At 40.0% G+C, this 21131-nt stretch overlaps 1 protein-coding gene across 1 annotated transcript; it reads left to right on the top strand.

The window, feature by feature from the left end:
- The first annotated feature begins 200 nt into the window (after positions 1-200).
- On the top strand, positions 201-19891 carry ppl (periplakin). Its single transcript, XM_088936490.1, has 22 exons — positions 201-427; positions 7100-7199; positions 7474-7628; positions 7767-7887; positions 8832-8957; positions 9219-9260; positions 9547-9708; positions 10137-10244; positions 10375-10470; positions 11135-11257; positions 11407-11553; positions 12353-12504; positions 12610-12713; positions 13088-13245; positions 13498-13676; positions 13775-13913; positions 14196-14389; positions 14636-14786; positions 15361-15444; positions 15640-15756; positions 16024-16116; positions 16459-19891. Exons 1-22 carry the CDS (start codon positions 378-380, stop codon positions 19126-19128), a joined length of 5271 nt encoding a protein of 1756 aa, XP_088792616.1. The 5' UTR covers positions 201-377; the 3' UTR covers positions 19129-19891.
- The last annotated feature ends 1240 nt before the right edge of the window (positions 19892-21131 follow it).

The raw sequence follows: 21131 nt of genomic DNA, 5'->3' as shown, positions 1-21131 counted from the left end.
GTAGTTTGCAAAGTTTTTTTGTGTTATTGTTATTAACATATTAATACGTGGAACTGAAATTTGCACTCCCCGTGCTCACAGGCTGCAGGTACGCACGACATTCCTGGGAGACGGATCCAGTCCGGGTTTTAGCAGGATCCGGGGTATGAAGTACAGTATTGTATTCTGACTTGTGTGACAACTGCTGAATGAGTTGCATTAGGAGGAGCAGGCTGAAGCTTAAAAGGGTTTGACACTGTTTTCCGAGCGTCTATAGAGCTGCCTGCTTGGGACAGAGCGCAATACCTAGCTGAACGGCCAAAACCGGGTGCCCCGCGACTGGACTGGGTTGATCTTATTTCTGAGTTTTAAACTGGGAAAGCAGTGGATCCAGCGAGATGTTCAAGAAAAAGTCCTCGAAGAACAGCGTTACGATTACGCAAAAAAAGTGAGTATCAATACTATGCAATTTTATGCCTTCTTGCTGTAGGAATTGTAGGCAAAAAATAAGATTTATATACAGTATTAATATATAATCCTCTGTTTGAGAAGAACAAACATAGCTAATGTTCTGTAATGTGAAGTGCTCACTCTCCAATCGATTCTGTGCACTTGTCTATCTCGACAGCAAGCAGTAATGACAGAAGGAAATTAAATACATTTTGAGCTGTTTCCATATCTTTGAATAGGAAAGATCTTGACACCACAGGTGCTCTGCTCAGTGTGGAGAAGGGTGTGGCAGAGCAGGTAACATGCTATAACAGGTTATTGTACTGCTTTTACGTTGATTAAAGCAACAACCCCCTGCCCCTTTATATATATACAGTATATACTTGGCAGCTTGGTATTTGAGTTTCGGGATGGAACTGAAGTAGATATAAAACTTTTATTGCGTGTATTTAAAAAGCCGGAGAAAAGCCTGCCCCTTCTGTGGGCTTGAAATAATTACTAACATTACTTCTACTACTGTTTTTATTATCACTGCTAAAGCAACTGTTCATGTAACAGTTGCAGTAGCAAAAAAAAAGAAGAAATACCAGACCACCTGTTGAAAGAATAATTTTAGAAATATATTAATTTAAATACTACAGAATATGGGGGAAGCCAGCATAAGGGAAAGCACACCAGTATCTATTTCTTTTTCTAAATTATTTAATAACATTTTTGTTCTGTTTTTATTTTGGAATGCAAATCATGATAAACATGATTTATATAAACATGATCTATAATGTCTCGGGTATAGATTGATGGCCACCCTTCTTAAACAGCTTTTATCCACCTTTTTCCAGATCAGGGAAACCTCACCCTTTATTTGAATAGTGTAAAAACACACCTTCCAGGTCCGGTGGCCCAATGTTTAGTTTTGCCTTTTACTGAAGACCTTCTAATTATCATTAAACACAACGAATACTAAAAATAGGCCAAGTTTGAAAAAAAAAAGTAACTGGTCACTTTCTAATAAATTTCTAGAAGACGTTGCTAAAACAGTGTGTAAATGTCAACTATTACTGTATCTATGAAAGTTATACTGAGCTTTTACAGTATATTGTCTTCTAGGCCTGAGGTCTGAATTGAAATATTACTTTTAGTTGAATAAATGTGCCTTTTATTCAATCAAAACAACAACAACATTTTTTTCTGGAATATAATTCCTTTGATGGAGAAGGTTATAAGATTTGTATATATTTTTACCTAGAGAATACATGATCATTGTCCATAACCCATGTAAAAGTTTGCAAAGAGATTCAGGACACACCTTTGATTCAAGAACACAGTGTCATTTACCTACTGTACGCATACTTTTATAATCGTGTTGCATCACTATAAAGATCAAGATTACTGTATAATGGCTGTTTCATCTGATTAGTTTACATTCACTATCATATAATTGCTACGTTTGGTATTTATAGCTCTGTAGAGATCAGACTATGGGGAACATTTCGTGGAATTTTAACAATGTGAATGTGCTCCACCCTGATGATTGTATTGTACCTTTGGTTTTCATGTACAGTATGTGTGGTTGAATGTGGATAATTGTGAAAAATATATCCAACTAATTACCAATTATCTTCCACTGCAGTTGTTTTTGCTGAAATACGAAATGGTTTTTAAGTGTAGTTCTTTCTTTGTATTGGTGCAGTGCTTCCAAGTAAGTTTTTTATGAAAAACTGTGTTACATTAGCTGTAAAATAGAATTCCCAGTCTCCATTAACATACATGCGTGTCTAAACTATTCCATTTACTGACTGGGGCGGGTCTGTAATTCAGGATTAGCAGCACTCACCCAGTTGCCATTGGTTAGATGTCAAGATAAAAACTGCTTTTGACTTGGGTCTCCACAGATTAAACCTACTAAATAAAACCTGCTGAGCATAAATATGCTCAGTGACATGTTCATGGCAATTCCTTTATGTGGTACCCTATTGAAAAAGTGCCCATTTCCAGTGCCTTAAAAAAGTTTTCTGACTCATTCATAGTTTTCACATTTTTTTACTCACAACTCACAACTTCAACTTTCAAAGCATCAATTAATATATGTTATGTACACAATCTATGCCACACATTCAATGCAAAAAAAGAAAAATGGAAAAGTCATGACTGTGCATGTATTCAGACCCTTTAGTGTGTGCAACCTAAATTAATTTAACTAAATTAACTGGACACCCGATTACTTGAGTGACCTCTATGTGCAATAATGCTGGCAGAGCTTGACTGAACTGGCTTCAGAATGTCCTTGAGTAAGTCAAAGGCCTGACTGAATCCTACTGAGAATCTGTGCAGACTTGAAACTCTTGCTGGGTGACCAGGGGACCGAAGAGGTTGGTCTTTTACATGAGGTTTGGATTTCTGGGTGAGTCCAGAGGAGGGTGGAAGAAGAGACAAATGGATGATCTGTTTCACCTCTGTTGCCACTCGTCGCCTTTCCTAGCTTTCCGAATGCAGGTTGGTTTGGTCTGGTTTGACAGTAAAGCTGACGGTGAGGGATATTCACTCCCTGAATCAACAAGGGTTTGAGCATTGAGTAAAAGTAGCTCCCTGAAGGAGCTGAGCTTTGACTGGAGACACCTGAAGGAACAGAATACCTTCTTGGAGGAGTAGAGACCAGCCGTTAGGACTAAATAACAGTTGAGAAAAAAATCCAGGCAGATGCTGGTTTGTGAAGAGAGTTGGGTTGTTGCAACAGTAGCGCCATACAAGGGTTGTCTCCTTCCTTCGAGAGAAAACCTAAGGGCCATTCTCAAAGTCCTTCCTCAGAGTTAAATGAACTCCCCAGCCCCTGATACTGCTTTGTCTCTTCATTGGTCTCAGGAGAGCAGTTGTCAGCAGGGAGGTGCCCTTCAAGGAAGAGAATACATTTGTTGAGGTCATGTACTAGGTGCTCCAGGAATGTACGAGCAGTTTTATTTTTATGGTTCCAGTCACTTTTCAGCTCACAGGATGGAGCCCTATCCTTCTGCTATTCCCTCTCCTGCTGGGATATGTGCAGGCCTTCTTTTGGGAAAGAATGGCAGGATCACGGCTGTAGCAGACTTCTTGTGCTTCTCTCGCCAGAAAAGGAGTTGGGCTGGGGTCCCAGGAGAGTTGTCCAGATGTGCCCTCAGAGCCACTTAGGCAAACCTCAACATCAGGATGGAAAGTGCATTTTGAAGTTCAGGGGAAGGTTTCACTTCCAACTGGAGACTTCACATAGTGACTTGCTCAGTAAGCAGTGGCAGAGGGCTTGTGTGGCTTGGGGTTATGAAGTCTATTTGCATCGGCTCTCCTTCCCATGGTTCCAGTGTTCCTGCAGCAGAGCTGGTTTCTCTTTCTCTCTTGCTTTCATGCAGATCTGCTGTAGGATATGGTGACTTTTGCTGCTGTGAGTCTGTTCTTTTAAGTGCTGTTTTTATGAGAGACACCTCAGAGCTGGAGTGGAGTCTCCACGTGTGGAATTTTGCAAATGCATTTCCCCTTGAAGCTTGTAGGGAGTTTGACTGACTTGTTGCCTGGTGACGGACAGAGGCATTTTTTGCATTGTCCTGTCACAGTGCATATAAAAGTTAAAAGAGCACATGTAAGACCTCAGCTCTGTTTTTACTTGTTCTTCTTGTTTCTTTCATGATTAGACTGAATGTAAACCAGACTAAATGTCATGAAGCTCTTGAAAGTCACAGTATAATACACTGTACATTACCAAGCAGAATACAATGCAGAATGAAATTTTAATTCCACTGAGAAGTCTCTTCTGAAATTGTGGTTCCCTAAGGCATGGTCACTCTCTGCATCTTAGGAATTAAAACTTCTTCTTGTAAGTATGGAATAACATAAAAAGTCTCACCTCAGTGATCTGTATTCTGAGGTGCTGTACAATAGCTTTCAGCTGCCCAGATGAATAAACCTTGTTTCCATAAAATTAAAACCGATAAAAATGAAACAAAGCAATGATACCATGAAGGAATGTAAAAGAAAATTGAAATAAACAGTGGAGAAAACTAAAAAAGCTCTGTAAGGTCTGGAACTTATTAAAAACTTTAAAAAATAGCATCTACCACAGTATCATTAAAACAAGCTACAACTACAAGTTTTTTCATTGTTGCATAAGATTTCCAGCTGAGCATCAGAAATCTACCGGTTTAGATTTATTGTTATTTAGGAACGAATGTCAATTTTAGTCATATAAATTCCATGTGACTCTAACACAGTTTTGAAAAATATGTGAGATTTAATATGTAAGAATATTGTAATGTTTAAAAATGCTACTTCACAACTCTTGGAATGCCAGTTTTGCATAATAGTGGGTGTTCCTTGTTTGCCAGAAACAAACCCTTGGAATTTGCACCAGTACACATGAGCAGGAAAGTGATCATGTAACTTGAATTTTTTATTGCAAAGTTGAATTATCATTTTTTATTATAAAGATGAGATTTTAGGAAAAGGAGGAGAGTTTGTGTGAGGTACTTAACAATTTAGCTACAGTATATGCTAACTGAAAGAACAGCATTTATTTATTTTCAGGTTTGGGAATAATTTAGTACTGTAGGTGGTGTTGACGTATTTACTTACAGTAGTTCAGTTCAGATAGTTTTAGTGTGTATCAATTTCACATATCAGCTTTAGCAATTTTATGCTGAAATGTGATTTTGGTACTTTGTAATTTGTAGTGTTGTCTCTTGTCTGAGTGTTGCTCTACTAAGATTACAATGACAGCATTTTGGCCAGTCCACATACCTACATACCTTTTCAGTTTGTACCAAGTTTGGCTGCTTGTAGTTAATATGTACCAGGATTCATTGAAAGAAACAGTTTATTTAAGACCAGCTTATTGAAAATGCCTCTTAAAGAAACACCAGCTTTATTCTGCAAATGACAATTGATAAAAAAAATGAGGAAAGGTAACTGAAACTAGATAAACCAGTTCATGTTCAGAATCACACCCTCTAATTAAATCATAGAAGTCACCCCCCTTGAAAAAAAAAAACAGCTTTCCTGAGTTAAAAGCTGTTGCACCAGCCCCTCAGGAACTATTTGATCTGAAGCAAACCCTTCACAGCAGTATCTTTGTATATTCATGTGTTACACTTGAAAATGGTGAAATGTGTGAATGTTTCAGTGAGGAGGAATATTTATTCTATATGAATACATATTAAAACAATAGTGAAACACAGACCATTGCCTTTGTATGAGTTTTAGGTTTCTGGTATTTTCATTAAGGCAGTAAAAATAAAACTTTACTTTTCTTAAAAAACGTTTTACCTGAGAAATCACTGATGTGCAGCTGTTTTTTTAAAGGAATGCATCTTGTATTTTTTTCTATTCATTATGTTTAATTTATTGTATTTTGCACTGCTAAACATCTCGTGTTTCATCTGTCATAATATAGTGAAAGCAGGTCTGCAGTCATTTTAAAATTTTAAGAAATTATAGTGTTGGTCACATCATATGAAATGAAAGCAATTAGAAGTCAAACTAATGAGTCATCCTAAACAAACGGTTCTGTCTTTGTCATTCAGCTCATGCCGAGTCTTGTGTGTAATTCAAAAACAGTAAAAGTAACCTCGGCAAAAATCAACTCTGATATACAGTATGAGTTACATGTCATAGAGACCTGTTTCACAGTATCATGCTTTAAGCACACATTTAATCCTTGCATCCTTACACTGCAGTTTTTACAAATATACATCATTTGAAAGGTTTTTTTTGTGCAGTGTAAACTTTAGAACGTAAATGCAATTGTGGGCTCATTCATGTAATGTGTACTTATAATTCAAAATACTCAGAGCAAACAGAGTCTATGTGAAGAGTTAATATTTGTAATATAACCATTGAAACTGCACTCATTGAAATGTGAGTTTTTTTGTGTGTGTTGTGCACAGCTAAAAATGTAAGTATACTAATTTATAATAAGAATAAAATTCACTGAAGGCATTTTTACGATGCAGTCTGTTACCTGAAATATGGAAAAGTGGTCCGACTGAGTTACAGAAATATGCAGCTGATTGGCTTTTCTCCAGACACGCACACAATGATCAGATATATTTCAGGTAGAGAAGCTGTGTGCCGGTGGATGACAGATGGTTTTTGACTTTTTTAGCTTTGCTGGTAATCTGTCAATCCTGTGTTTTTAAAATGAGCAGCGCCTGCTGCACAATCCCCTTTCTGTTCCCTGGCCACTTATTTTTCACTTTATTGCAAAAAACTATTTCAAATTAAAAAAAATCCGACACTGTCTTATGCACTTGTTTACTCCACAAAAAACCAAAACCTTCTTTTGTGAAAATGGGTGAAAGCAATAACTATCATTAATAAATATCACTAATGTTTTTCTAGATACCTGTAAATATTTTTCGGACTGTCAATTCAGATTACCACCTGCAAGCTGCATGCTTAGTGCACATGACCATCTTCCCTCTCAAGTAGGAGTTGATATTTGTATCTGAACCAATGAGTCACCACTCCAGGCTTGTTCACATTCTGGTGTTTTGAAAATACTTATGTTTGATGTATTTCCAAAGGCACTCTGTTGCTGGTTGTGTAAGACGGGAATTATACCTCACAGACCTGCTTTGTTGCTGTTAGTAAAGACATTATCCTGAACATTGAATCATCACTGAAACGTGGTTTAATCTTTTTTTGTAAACAGAGTACAAAACACAGAGCTGACAGCACTGATTGAGAAGCTACAGAAAAATGCTGACAAGGTGGAGAGAAACATCATTGATACGGAGCAAAATCTGATGAAAGTACGTACAGTATTTTATGTCAATAGCTGCTGAAACTATCAGAGGAACTATTTATAACGACAACATATTAAGGGGTGTAATATTATAAACTATACTTTACATATTATATCAAAGTTCTTCAATGTTCAATGAGGCAGTAGGGGTGCTTTTACATATACAGGCTATAGTATGCATGTATATACAGTACAGTATAAAGATTAACATTTATCTAGGGCTTCATTCATAATCAGTAACAATGCACATTACTAATCTTTGAAATTGGCCTCATGTGCAGGATGTAAATAAAATCAATGAAGGAAAGCCTCCTCTGTACCAAGATGACACCAACAAGAAGATCCTCAATTCGCTGGAGCTGCTCGACAGCCTTGATCAGGACTCTGCAAGCGCCGTTCGTCTCAAACATCCACAGGCGGAAATGATCGAGCAAGAGTGAGGACGCTTTCCTGATTGTGGCCCTAAAATGAAAACATTCTGGTTTTTAAAATGTTAATTTTTTTTATGATTCTAGTTCAAGTGTGGCTGTAAGAAGTCCTAGGTTTTCATCTAGTAGCTTCTGCTTTATTTCAGCATCAAGCAGCTCAGAGAAAGGGTGAAAAAACTGCGCTTCGACCACAACCGGATTTACAGCCTGAAACGTCCCGAAAGCCTGCCGAACATGGACTGGGGAAACATGATCGACGAGAAGCAGGTAGGAGGGACTTCTGCCTTCTTACCTTGTGTTCTAACGATCAGAAATTTGAACCTCAACCAAATCGTTTATTCAAGATCAAAGCTAGATTTGATTATTTTAACCAAACCTTATTTTGTCATCCCTGTGTTCCAGAATGTTTAGCTGTTAAAAAACAACGTTCAAAGGAACAATTTGCCAACCATCTGTGATGTTTCAACACAATCTTCATTTAGACTGAACATCAAAATAAGCTTACCTCTCTGTGCATTTCTGTTATAAAAATAAAATGTACGGATTATGAATCTTGACTGAATGCTTTTGGCATTATGTTGAATTGCTCATTAATACCTGGATTGACTTGACTCTTCCCTGTGTACTAAATTACCTTTAATGAAAGAGCTGAATAGCACTGGTGCTGAGAATTTAACCAGCTGAATATTGAGCCTCATGGAGTCGATAAATCATGACTCAGAAAGGGACCAAGCTTCGTGTACAAAGACAGCCACACCGTTGTGCCAGTGGTATGCTGGGGTCTCGAGTCTGTGCTCTGTCATTCACCATCAGGGGTGCCAAATCTGACATTTCTAACTTGATAGGGTGCAAAACCTGTTAGCTTATCCCAGTATTTTCCTGATACCTTTTTTGTAATTTGTCGTCATTACATGTGATTAGCTTCTGGAGCTCAGTATACTAAGTTGCTCTGGATAAATGAATCTATTAAGCAAATAAAAGCCCTGTATAGATGCAAACAATTATTATTGCTGTTGTCATTTAGTAAAATGATTATTTTTGAAGAAAATGGTCTTTGATAAGTCAAACTTAACAGATTATAGATTCCCCTATAATACATCTATTGGCACGATCTTCTGAGAATACAGAGCAGTTTATTAAATGTGTAAGCATTAAAATTCACACATTTAAAGCTAGTGTTTAAATCATTTCTCTGTGTTTTATTTTCTTAGGCAAGTCTCAATAGCAAGAGCTTTGGTAATGACCTGCCCACAGTTGACAATCAAGTGGAAGAACACAACATTTTCCACAGTGAAATCGAGGCCATAGGCCCTCATATAACTGACAATGAAGACAAGGTGAGCACAAGCCTTCTCTTGGCCTAAAGCATGCACTACAGTACTGGAATAAAAATGCCTGTCCTATTTAACCATAGGAAGAACATAAAATAGCCTGTCTAAAGTTTAATTTATTTAAGGACTTTAATGTTGCTTAACAAGCATAAAAACATTATCACATACAGTACACTGCTAGAGTAAATAACTGGAATTGTGGTTTGTAACGGCATACACATTTTTCATGATGGCAATGTTCTCTTTGTATTCTCATGTTTGTTGCAGACGTACGTCAGCAGCCTTCAGGTGAAATACAACAAACTCCTGGTAAGTAATGTGTGTCTTGGCAGGACCTCCACACTGTTTTAATATCTACAGCTCAAACTGGGTTGTGTGTAACCTATATCCATCCTCTAGGTGAGACAGATCAGGAAAGTTGTGATGAAAAATAGGACCAATCGGACTTTGTGGGTGAAAAACTACGCTCATGCAAAACGTTTACAAATTTATACAAACTCACACAGTTCCTTAGACAAGCAGGAGACCAGTATCTGCTCTCCTACACCGAAAGCCGTAGGAGAGGAGAACAACTCCTTGTCGCATCTGTGCCCAGAGTGCGTCTGCGGAGCGCCAGCGGGACCTGCACACCCTGAGGGATTACATGCAGCGCTGCACCAACGAGCTGTACTGGATGGACCAGCAGGCGGAGGAGCGCTTCAACTACGACTGGAGCGACGCCAACCTGGATTACCCCTCCCGGCAGAAACAATACGAGGCAAGATCCAAGGCATTTCTGACATACTTGCTCTGCTTTTTAAAATAATGATCCCTTTCATTCAAACAAAACGATTGCATCACTTTAGTGTTCTATACCTTGAAAGGTATAGTCTTCAAAGATCTCGGCTACCGGCTGTGGTGTGCTGTTAAGGTTCTGTACATGCTGTTTGGCTTTCAGTGCCACTGAAGAGCGACTTTCTGCTGAGCTGGAGATGCATCCTCCCACTACCTGCTATAAAAATCAAGGCACAGCCGCAATTTCACTTTTCTATCTTTGCTTTCTCACGCGTATTTGCCAACTGGGGCCGTTGATGGTTCCTCGTGCGCCAAAAGCGATGCACGCACACAGTGACGAGAACATTATAATCAATCAAGATGAGCTCGAAAATGTGTATTTAATGTTCACCTACATTTTTTTTCTTATAGAACTTTATCAGCAAAAGTCTGGAGGCCAAAGAGGCCACTGTTGCCATGCTGCATGAAGATGGTGAAAAACTTTTGGCTTCAGGTCATCCCGGAAGTAATGCGATAGAGGTGAGTTACACTTAATGCATAGCCACGGCAGGCTGAACGAAGCCTTTGAATAGGATTCTGGGTGACAGGGGTCTCTGGGTAGGCTCCACTATCAGTCCTATGTGGTATTGACTGCATTCCCACCTTTCAGGCACACATGGAAGCAGTGCATGCAGACTGGAAGGAGTACCTCAACTTGCTTATCTGTGAGGAAAACCATCTCAAACACATGGAAGAGTATCACAAAGTGAGTGATTATGAAACTGTCCTGGCCATGAAAATATTTTTGTTTTATTATCACCCTTTATGTGAACCTCTGCTGTATTTCAATTTATAGAACGGAATGTCTGACTTTCAGCTCTAAAATATGGAAATTGTGTGTTAAATTCAAAACACGGTAACAGACCTGTGCATTTTCACAGACTGAACTCTTTCAAATGGCTTCTTAATTCAGGTTTTCTTCCTGCAGCAGATTTGAAGAGAAACTGACAATTGTAATTTCAACAAGTCTTGTCATGTGCATTTTGCCTAAAGGAGAATAAGCCTTTCTCATCCCAGGTTCACAATAAATATGGGTGGTTAGCCAAGTTCAAAATGCTGTGTATTAAAATTCATTGCACACAATTTCAACAGCCATAATTTCATTTTTACACTTCCACATGTGCATTTATCTATTCTCTCACTTTAGATGTTAATTAGGAGTTTCTTTGTCCCTATACTTTCTCTTTTTAGGATGTGCACCTTAAAACGTTTACTACTACTTTCAGACAATCAAAAACTGCAATGAAAAGGCTTTGCTATCCTCCTGGATTTTTTCTGAAGACGTGCTTTTGCTTTTCCAAATATAGTAAAAGGTTTGGAAGGAGACCTGACACACTGTATTCAGATGGCGGCATTGTTTCTCTTCTCAGTATCATAAAGAGGCGAGAGACACCCAGGACTTGATGAAGAGACTAGACACTGAACTGAACCAAAAATACAGCCCCGAGTTTAAAGATGTGTACCAGACCGAGGCCCTGATTTGTGATCTCGATGTAAGTGAAACTCTTTTAAGCGTCAAGCCAATAGAAATAAAGAAATAGAGCTGCTGCTGCTCTGAGTCTCTCAGAATAGTGAGCAGGAAGTTTTGACCTGCGAGCCGGCGTTGAGCGTGCCGGATAATTGCTGCCTTTGGCCCCGGCAGGACCAGCTGAAGGCACTGGACCGTTTCGATGAGAAGGTGAGAGCCCTGCAGAAGCGCAGCCAGCAGGTGCTTCCCCTGAAATACCGCAGAGAGACTCCAGCCAAAGCCCTCCCTGTGGAAGCCCTCTGCGAGTACGAGGCCAACGAGGTAACAACATCCATCCCTCCGGATACCGCCTGTCCAGGGCAATTTCTTTCTACATTGACTTTCCATCATTAGCTTTATTTTTCATTTCATCTTTCAGAACATGAAGGAATTTTCAGGAGCTTGCCAGTGTACATGTTATGTTTTTACTGCCAAAATATCATTAAACATTTGGGTGATTTAAATATAAAAATAAATATAAATTATACCTTCAGGCACAACATTGTCAGGGAACCGATGGGTAGAAGGGGAGGATCCTTATGCGTAGCCATGAATCCTGCGGAATGCGGAGTAGCACAGGGACAATCCCAAACACATAATCCAGGGGCTCGGTCGATTGGAGAAGCAATGAGTCCAGTAACCAGAGAAATCCCAGAAAGACAATCCAAAAAAATAAAATTCAAAGAGCGTGGTCAAAAAGGCAGGAGCAAAGATTAGGAAGCAGGAGATCAGTCAAAAGGGTTGAACCACACACAAGAGAATACTACAGGAGGCTTCTCAATAGCAAGCCTGGGTTGGTGTGTGAGGGAACTTTAAATACTGCGGGGAAAGGGACGTGGTTGGATAATTGGTCCAGGAGTGAGAATCTGTGGAATCTGGTGCATGTGGGAATGTGACAGGCTCAGTTAGGAATGAGACTGTGAAACAGTGGGTTTGGGAATGTAATGGCGTTTATGAGGGAGAGTGTGGGGCGTTGACAAACATGGGTTCACCTCATATGCAATTAATGTTTGTCATCCCTTTGGTTGATTTGTAACCAGAGATTAAGATACACGAAGTTTTTATATTTCTTCTGCAACAGGGACAGATCACCCGTGGGGAGAAATACACCCTCCTGAAGAACAGTGGGACCCAATGGGAGGTCAAAGACTCCACTGGGCACAAAATAACTGCCCCTGCTGTATGCTTCATGATTCCCCCTACTGACCCTGAGGCCACTGGTATTGCTGAAAAGTAAGAATCTTACCACGAACCGACCTGAAAATGGGCAAAAAAAAGTCTGAAAAACTGAAAGTTTCCGAGTCTTGAAAACTAATTGGCACCTCTTTTTGTGTTTAGCCTCGCTAACCAGCAAAAAGCCCTCAAGCAAAAGGTTTCCAGCAGCAAAGGTATACTTATGAAACGCTTCGAGGAGCTCAAGAAGGAAAACGTGGGTGCAAGTGGTATGTATATACAGTACAATTCTGTGCTAATAATGATTACATCTGTCTGCCTTGTCTTACGTTTCTTTTCTGACATAACACACTTGTACATCTTTTCTTGAAATTTTAGCGTAGGATGTTTTTTGTTGTAGGCATTTCTCCACTAGTTATTTTTCTGGATTTGATAAGATGACTGAATTGTTATTTGTGTTCCACCCTGAACTGTCCTCGGTACACATCTTTATGTATCCCACTCCTCGAGCAACAGACTAAGACATCTCCCAGGATGACAGCATTCTCAGAAACAACGTAGTGTCTGTGCAGTCGCATGCGTGCAGCATGAAGAGGTACTGTACTCGTTCTAACCCCCTGCCCCAATATGCCCTGAATTCCAGACAAGCAGGAGCAGCAGTGTCGCCAGCTAATGGCCGGGTTGGACAAAGTGATCAGTGACCTTGACAAACAGGAGAAGAGTATCTACTCTCGTCTCCGTCCGCCCCTGGAGCAGAACCGCCCTGTTCAGGACAGTGCAGAACGGCAGCAAGCCCTGAAGGTAGGTTAGAAAGCAGAATATCGAACTGCTGGGATTCCTGGTGACACTCAGTTTCACGCTGAGACATTTACCTTGGTGCCTGTGCCACAGAAGTCCAGAAAGGATTCAATATTCTCATTTCAACATATTCAAATATGTGCATATGGAAGTATGCTATTACGCTGAGATTAAAACTAATGATGTTATTGTAAACTTAACAATAGTCAGCTGTGAATGCTCCATCTTACCAAGTGCTGATTTCTTTTTTTGTAGGACATAGGAGTCGCTGTTCAACGTATTGAGCCGGAGAAGTCCTCGAAGGTACTAGAAGCAGAGAAATTCCTTGCCTCCAAACCGAAGTGTGCCAGCACCTCACAGCTGTACGGCAAGATGGACGAGGCCAACAACAAATACGATAAAGTCAGCCTTCTGCTCAAGTGTGCAGAGGACAAGTACGTGGCCGCTTTTCTGTTTCAGCGTTTAGCAAAGTCATCATGGCTCATCCAGTGAAAGAAAGGGAATCGAATAAGTTCCATTCTGTGTTTTGTAGATTTCAAAACTCAAACCGGCTCGAGAATTCTCTTCAGACTGGGAAGAGTTTGCTGTCCACCTATGAGAATAAACTGGCCAGAGAGGACGTTGCTCCCGCAGACTTGAGCTCCCTTGAAAGAAGTCAACAAGACTTGCAAGTAAGTTATGTTTTATTATCCATGCAATGAGAGGCATGTTTATGTACAGTGGACCCAAAACCACCCTCACCATGGGATTCCCTCATGCGTTGAAATTTGTTGCATGAAACGTGGCCTTTTAGTTATCGTTTGTGTTGTGTTTAAAGGCAGTATTAATGGTGCTATTTATATTTGTGTCATGTGGAATGTCTTAAATAATAATAATAAATAAATATTTGAATAAGAATATAATAAATAGTCTGCGCAAACATAACTTTGCTAACGTGGGTTTCCTGTTCGAAGGTGATGTCCTCTGAGCTGAGATCGAAGAGATCTGCGATTACCGAAGCAGAGGTGAATCTGAAAGCTGCCAAGAGCAGCTGTGAGAACTTGTCCAACAAGCTGCAGGAGCACTGCCCCGACATCGAGCGACAGGAGTCCGAGGTCCGCAAGCTCAGCAAGCGCTTCGACAACCTTAACAGGCAAATTGATACCAGGTACGGCTCTCCTCTTCATCCATGGGCTTCCTCAGCGTGAAACATTAGACTGCGTTTCAGATTGAAATTTAATTTACACAGCATATTTTCCATATCATTTTTACATCAAAAAGAATCGGATTACTCACAGGACTACAGTATAGTGAACCAATGCATACATTTAATTTTTATGTTTATTTTTTGGTTTGGATTTTATATTATTCTAATTCTCATGGTAACATTCTTATCCACCGGCTTCTTTTATAGGTCACAGAATCTACAAAAAGCCAAGGCATCATACAACAGCTATCGGACTGATTACGAAAGCCTCAACAGCTGGCTGGCCAGGGTACCAAACTATGAACCCAGGGAACATGATGACATTAGACAAATTGATGCTAAACTGAAGAACCAAAGAGTAAGTATCTAGGATTTGATAAGGAATTTGACTACTGAATAACTGTTTTATGTTATATACCACACTGTAGAAATAATTCAGGGGTGCTGTCTGTGTGGAGTCTGTATGTTCTCCCTGTGTTTGTGTGGGTTTCCTCCTGAAGTCCAGAGACATACTGGTAGGTTAATTGGCTACTGGAAAACCTGGCCCTGGTGTGAGTGTGTCTGGACTGGCTATACATCCAGAGTGTATCCTGCTTTGTGCCTCTTACTGGCTGGGGTAGTCCCCCACAGCCCTGTACTGGATAAAGCAGCTGGTAACCTTTTGAAACTTACTAATATGATGATTGTACTGTATATACTGTAGGTGGCTAGATAGTGTATCAATAGCTTGATAGAGAATCATGCAATAGAGTAAAGTCCAGGGCTCTCTTCCCCAGCCTGGCAAATGGTTGGCCATTTATTTTCTGTACCATACATCAGATTTATATTTTCAACCTAATTACATTTTTAAATGGAAAAATGTGGTTCTAAGTCTTGTGTGGGTATACGTGGAATTCCAGACAGTACTAAAAGATTGTTTTTTTGTTCTCCAGAATCTACTTTCTGAGATTGCAAGAAAGGAGTCAGAACTGAACAGCATGTCCAAAAATGCTCAACAGTATCAACAAGCAGTTAAGGTGAGATAAGTGTTTACAAGTATCATCACCAAAGGAGGAATTTGCACAATTAAGCAGTCAGCAGCTGTGTCCCTGTTTACATACTATTTTCCAGATGTATGCTATTTATTAAATGTATAATGATACTGAATGGGTGTTAAGAAAGTGTTCTAGATGACTATTTCAATGCCCTGTTTTTATCTTCTTCATTTGCAGGACTATGAAACTGAAGCTGAGAAATTTAAGTCTATTCTTGACCTTGAAGATGGCCTCGTCCCGCAGGCTTACAAACGAACAAGGCTTGAGTCCCCAGCCCTTAAAGTCAAAAATGAGGTGATAAGACTTTTCTCAATAGAGGATGAGCAATAAAAGACACATAGATCAGTTTTTAGAAAATACATGTATATATTCAAATGAAAATTTCATTATTTCATTATATGGATTTTTTTATATATATGTTTTTTTATAGTGTAAAATGTAATGAGCTGTGTGCATGATTCTGAGTGGGGCTTTTAAATGCACTTATTTAAATACAATTATTTAAGTGCAGTTAAAACAAGACTGTCCTGCCATGGAAAATTAAGATTTTTGTTTCAACAGGAATCTGCCATGGAAAGTAAATTCACTGAAGTCAGTGCTGTGAATAAGCAAAGACTGCAAAATCTGGAGTATGCCCAAAGTCTTCTGAATCAGGTAAATGAAAAAGCAGCAGGCCATCACGAACTGATTAAGAAGGCTTATCTACAGTTTGAAACAGTATATAATGTAAACATGCCTTAGTTATTCTTATTCATTTTCTTGACGGAAGAGATTTTTTTCCCATACAGAGGGTACAAAGATGATAAAAGGAATTGTATACATTTCAAATAGCATGAAGGGTATACATTATAGTTTCATAAATTAGTGGTCAGATTATTCATGTTTGTGTATAGTGATATACTAGATCGTAGCCTGCAAACCTTGAAATGGTAAAGATAGACAACATTTGGTCGATGTTCTACCAAAAAAATAAACTCTCATGAAACTTTGTTCTAGCAACCAGAGGTACCTGTCCTGCAGCAGCATGTCCAGTCTCAGAAATCAGCGGTATCTGGAGAGGAACCTTGGAGGATAAAGAAACAGCTTGAGGATGAGATTCAGAGGAGAGAACAGCTGGAAAAAGAGATCCAATCCATCCAGAGTGATATTTATGTGCTGGAGGCCCAAAAACCACAAGACACAATTGTAAAGAAGGAGCTGATCAAGAAAGTTCCCGATCCACAGCTGGACGAGGAGCTCCACAAAGTGCAACAAAAACTCTCGGAGGAACAGAGAATCAGCCAGGTCCTGGAGAATGAACTGGAGTTACTCCGTATCAAGCTGCGCGGGTTCGAAACAGAGAAGCGCGAAGGTGCACAGGAATACATGGTGAAGGAGGTTCTCCGCATCGAAAAGGACAGAGACCAAGAAGAGGAGGTGAGAAAACTGAAGGAAGAGCTGGAAGAACTCCGAAGACAGAAGACAATCAAGGAGACCGAAATCACACAGCTGCGGAAACAATTCGTCTTCCTGACCGAGGAGAAGTCCAAAGAGCAAGAGAAAATTACGGAAGAGGAAGTAATTAAAATTCAGAATGACCCCCAGCTTGAGAGTGAGTACAGGATATTACTAGAAAGTAAACAAAAAGAAATAGATTCAAGAAAGCAGCTTGAAGATGAGCTTCAATTTCTGCAGGCTAAACTCAGGAAACTGGAGAAAGAAAAGGCCATGGCTGAGGAAAAGATCTCGATCAAAGAAGTTTTGAAGGTAGAAAAAGACATTGCTTTTGAAAGAGAGGTGGAAAACCTCCGGCGTCAATATGAAGACGAGAAAGCCAAAAACAGGTCTTCTCAAAGGGAGCAAGCAGATCTCCTGAGGAAGATCGCCAGTCTTGAGGAAGACAAATCAAAAGTTATCATTCAGGAAAAAATGCGAGAGATCGTGAGACCCGATCCAAAGGCTGAGAATGAAGTGTCTAACCTTCGCCTTGAACTGGTTGAACACCAGAGGAGATACAGAGATGCAGAGCAACAGCTGAAAGCTCTCCAGGATGAACTGCAAATGCTCAGGAACAGGGGCCCGCAGATCGAATACAAGGAAATCATCAAAGAAGTCATCAAGTACAAGATGGATCCAGACACTGAGAGGGAGCTAGAAAAACTGAGGAATGAAATTGTTGACAAAACACACCAAAATGAAAAGTCCAAAGTGGAAATTCAACAGCTGAAGGAGGAAATCCAGAGGTGGAAGGATACTAAACCCCAGGTGCAGATAAAAGAGGTTTTCAATGAGGTTCTTCAGTACCGCGAAGATCCCAAAACCAAAGAGGAGATAGAAGCCCTTAGGAGAAAACTTGCAGATGAACAAAAGAAGCGTATGGACCTGGAGAGAGAGAAGGCTGCCAATGAAGAAAAGATCCGGTTGAGAAAGATTGACCTTTCTCAAGTGAGGGAGAAGGTGGTGCAGCAAGAGGTAGTGAAAATGGAGGAAGACCGGCAACTTACATCTGAGTGCGAGACGTTTTCCAGGAATATCAGCAGTGAGCAAAAGCAGAAGGAGGCCCTGAGAGACGAGCTGTACAAGCTTCAGTGCCAGAAAGCGGATCTGGAGCTTCAGCTGGAAGAGCTTGATCGGGAGCGCAGAGCCCGGCGGGAGGCCGAGCTGGAAATCCAGAGACTCAGACTCCGACTCAACGAACTGGAAATGAGGGACAAAGAAACCAGGGAAAAGGTCACGGTGAAGCAAAAGGTAGTTCTTCAACAGGATCCCCAGCAAGAAAAGGAGTATTCTCTTCTCAAGCTGCAAGTGGAGGAGGAAAGGCACAAGCGAGTTCTGCTCGAAAAGGAGTTCAACGTCTTGGTACAACAGCAGCAAACCCTGGAGAGAACAGAAGTGCGGGAGAAAGTGGTGCACTCTGAAAAAGTGCAGGTTGAGAAAGATCCCGAAACACAATTTGAGATCGAGAGGCTCAAGAAAACCTTGGAGGAGGAGTCACAGCGCCGCCGGGAGCTGGAACAGGAGCTAAGTAACCTCAGCTCCAGGTTATCTGAAATGGAATTCTCCAACACAAAGTCATCCAAAGAGCTTGACTACATAAGAGATGAAAACAGCAACTTGCAGCAGGAGAATCAGCGACTGCAAAACGAAATTAGGAAGCTGCAGGCAGAAATTGAAATCACCGTCAAAGAAACTAAACACATCACAGAGTCCTCTCCATCGGACAATGGCAGGAATCTTGAACTGAGACTGGCTTCCCTGCAGAAAGAACTTTCCGAGCTGAAGAGCATCACCAATCAAAAAGATCAGGAGATAGAAAAACTGCAAAAGAACTTGTCTACGATGAGAATCAAAAAAGAGCAAAGGGAGAGTCATCTTCGACGTTCTATCGTAGTCATTGACCCAGACACGGGCAAAGAGATGAGACCAGAAGAGGCCTACAAAATGGGTCTCATCGACTGGAAAATGTTCGTCAACCTTCAGAGCCAGGAGTGTGACTGGGAGGAGATCTCTGTCAAAGGCCCAAAAGGAGAGTCGTCGGTTCTCCATGACAGAAAATCGGGAAAGAAGTTCTCCATCGATGACGCGTTAAGGAATGGCCTCATAACAAATCGCCAGCTCCAGCAGTACCATAACAAGGAAATAAGTATTCAAGAGTTCGGGATCATGGTGTCTGGCAGAAGCAAATAATTTTTTAACATTCTTTTTGGACTTGTTGGAAGATTTACAGAATATTATTTTACCTCCAGTGATCTTTAGTCTTCACCTAAAAAAAAACCCTAACATCTTCTAATAATAGAGAAGATGAAAACCAAACTCATGTAAAGAAGATATTATAACACCGAATAATGTGTTCAAACAGGCTGTGGTATCATGAAAGGTTTTTATATAGTTCTGACATGGAAAAACAAATGGTTTTAATCTTGTTAAAGCACTGCAAAATGACAACAAAATACACCTGTGTTCTACCTGTATTATGTATTTTGATTAATAAGTGTGATATGGTCTCATATACTCGAATATTTAATGAAATCAGACTTTTATGCTGCATTTACGAAAAGTGTTTTAAAAGATTTAAAAGAAAAAATCACAATAGCAGCAGAATCACTGAGTGAAATGTAACTGTTTTCCTTTACATTTTTTGAAAGGTACCGAAAGCACTGAGCTGTGATACATAAAACGCTATTTAAAAAAAACACTCAAGTGGGTTTTATTTGCCAAGTTTTTAGAACTTTCTTTCATACATTGTAAAGCTGGGGTTCTGGTTAACACGCTGCAAGTACTTTGGGTTACTTTGGGCAATAAAGAAAAATATTTATGCATGCATTGCTGTTAATGCAACATTACACTGATGCTTATATAACGTACCTTTATTAATACTCTTAATAGCATGTGTGTGTTGAAGGGGGGTTTAAATTGTGTTCAAACATAAATAAACAGTAATAAAACCGTTCTAAGGAGTCCTGCATTCTTCATTTACTGTACTGGGCTTCTGCCGAGTCCTGGTTTACATTTCCCTGGATTCCCTGGACAAGCTCCTCCTCCAATTACAAAATACTGCTTTCAAGTTTCAAAAGAAAAGGGAATTCCATTCTAATGATTTGAAATTACAATAAGCAGTCAATTTTTTTTGCATTTAGACTGCTGAAACCAGTATCTCAAGAGGTTTTATGTAACTTATACTTTAATTTAATCATAACACTTGTAATGAAGTCCACTGTTAAATACACACACACACACACTCTACAACTCACAAACTGAGTTTATTTTATCCAGCGTGAGCGCAAGAGGCTGTTCCTCTGTGTATACTGGAAATTCAATATATAAAACAAACAACCAAGATCGCTGTAGCCTGCAGAGCAGCGATTCTCATTTCTTCACTTCTGGTCCTGGAGACAAACCTCTGGTTGGACTTGGTCTTCCTAAAGACATACCTGAATCAATTATTCAATCAACTGACCTTAAACACCAAGAAAGTCTTACGTCAGTGTGCCGTTCGAGTCGGAGCCTTTGCCAGCAAGCACCGGGCACGAGGCAGGACAAAGCCCGGATGGGACGCCAGCCCATCGGAGGACACGCACACACATTCACACCAGGGCCAATTTGCCCTGGATCCCATAAACCCACAGTACATCTTTGGACTGTGGGAGGAAACCGGAGCACCCATAGGAGACGCACGCAAATGAAGAGAACAGGGAGACTCCATGCAGACCGCACCCCATTTCCGGAGTTGAACCGAGAACCCCAGTGCTGCGCACTGCACTGTGCTGCCCCTAATCAATACCTGAAATCTCCGTTATTTTCTACAGTCGCTGTTTATGCATAAGCTAGTTTTGATGCCCAGTATAAAATATATGCAGAGAAATTAAAAACAGGCCACTTCCACCTGCACAGAAGTATAAATGCCTAAGAAAGCTAATTCAACATCTTGGAAAGTCTGACTTTTGAAAAACAAACTTTATTAAAGTCCAGTTCGTGCAGCTTATCAATTAAATACATTTCTGAAATACAAAACATGAAACACTTTATACAGGTTTAACAAACATTACAGGTACAATGAAGCATTTTAAAAGTTGAATGCTATTTTACATTGACAATCTACAGCGCATCACATCAGAATATACAAATCTCAAATAAATGGCTCAAAATGGTCAACAATTAGTCCTGAGCTTATACAACAGCATAAACACTTC

This window comes from Atractosteus spatula, chromosome 18 (assembly GCF_055471065.1).
Source record: "Atractosteus spatula isolate fAtrSpa1 chromosome 18, fAtrSpa1.hap1, whole genome shotgun sequence".
Taxonomy (NCBI): domain Eukaryota; kingdom Metazoa; phylum Chordata; class Actinopteri; order Semionotiformes; family Lepisosteidae; genus Atractosteus; species Atractosteus spatula.
Note: the sequence above shows the minus strand (reverse complement) of the source record. Positions and strands in the feature narration are given on the sequence as shown.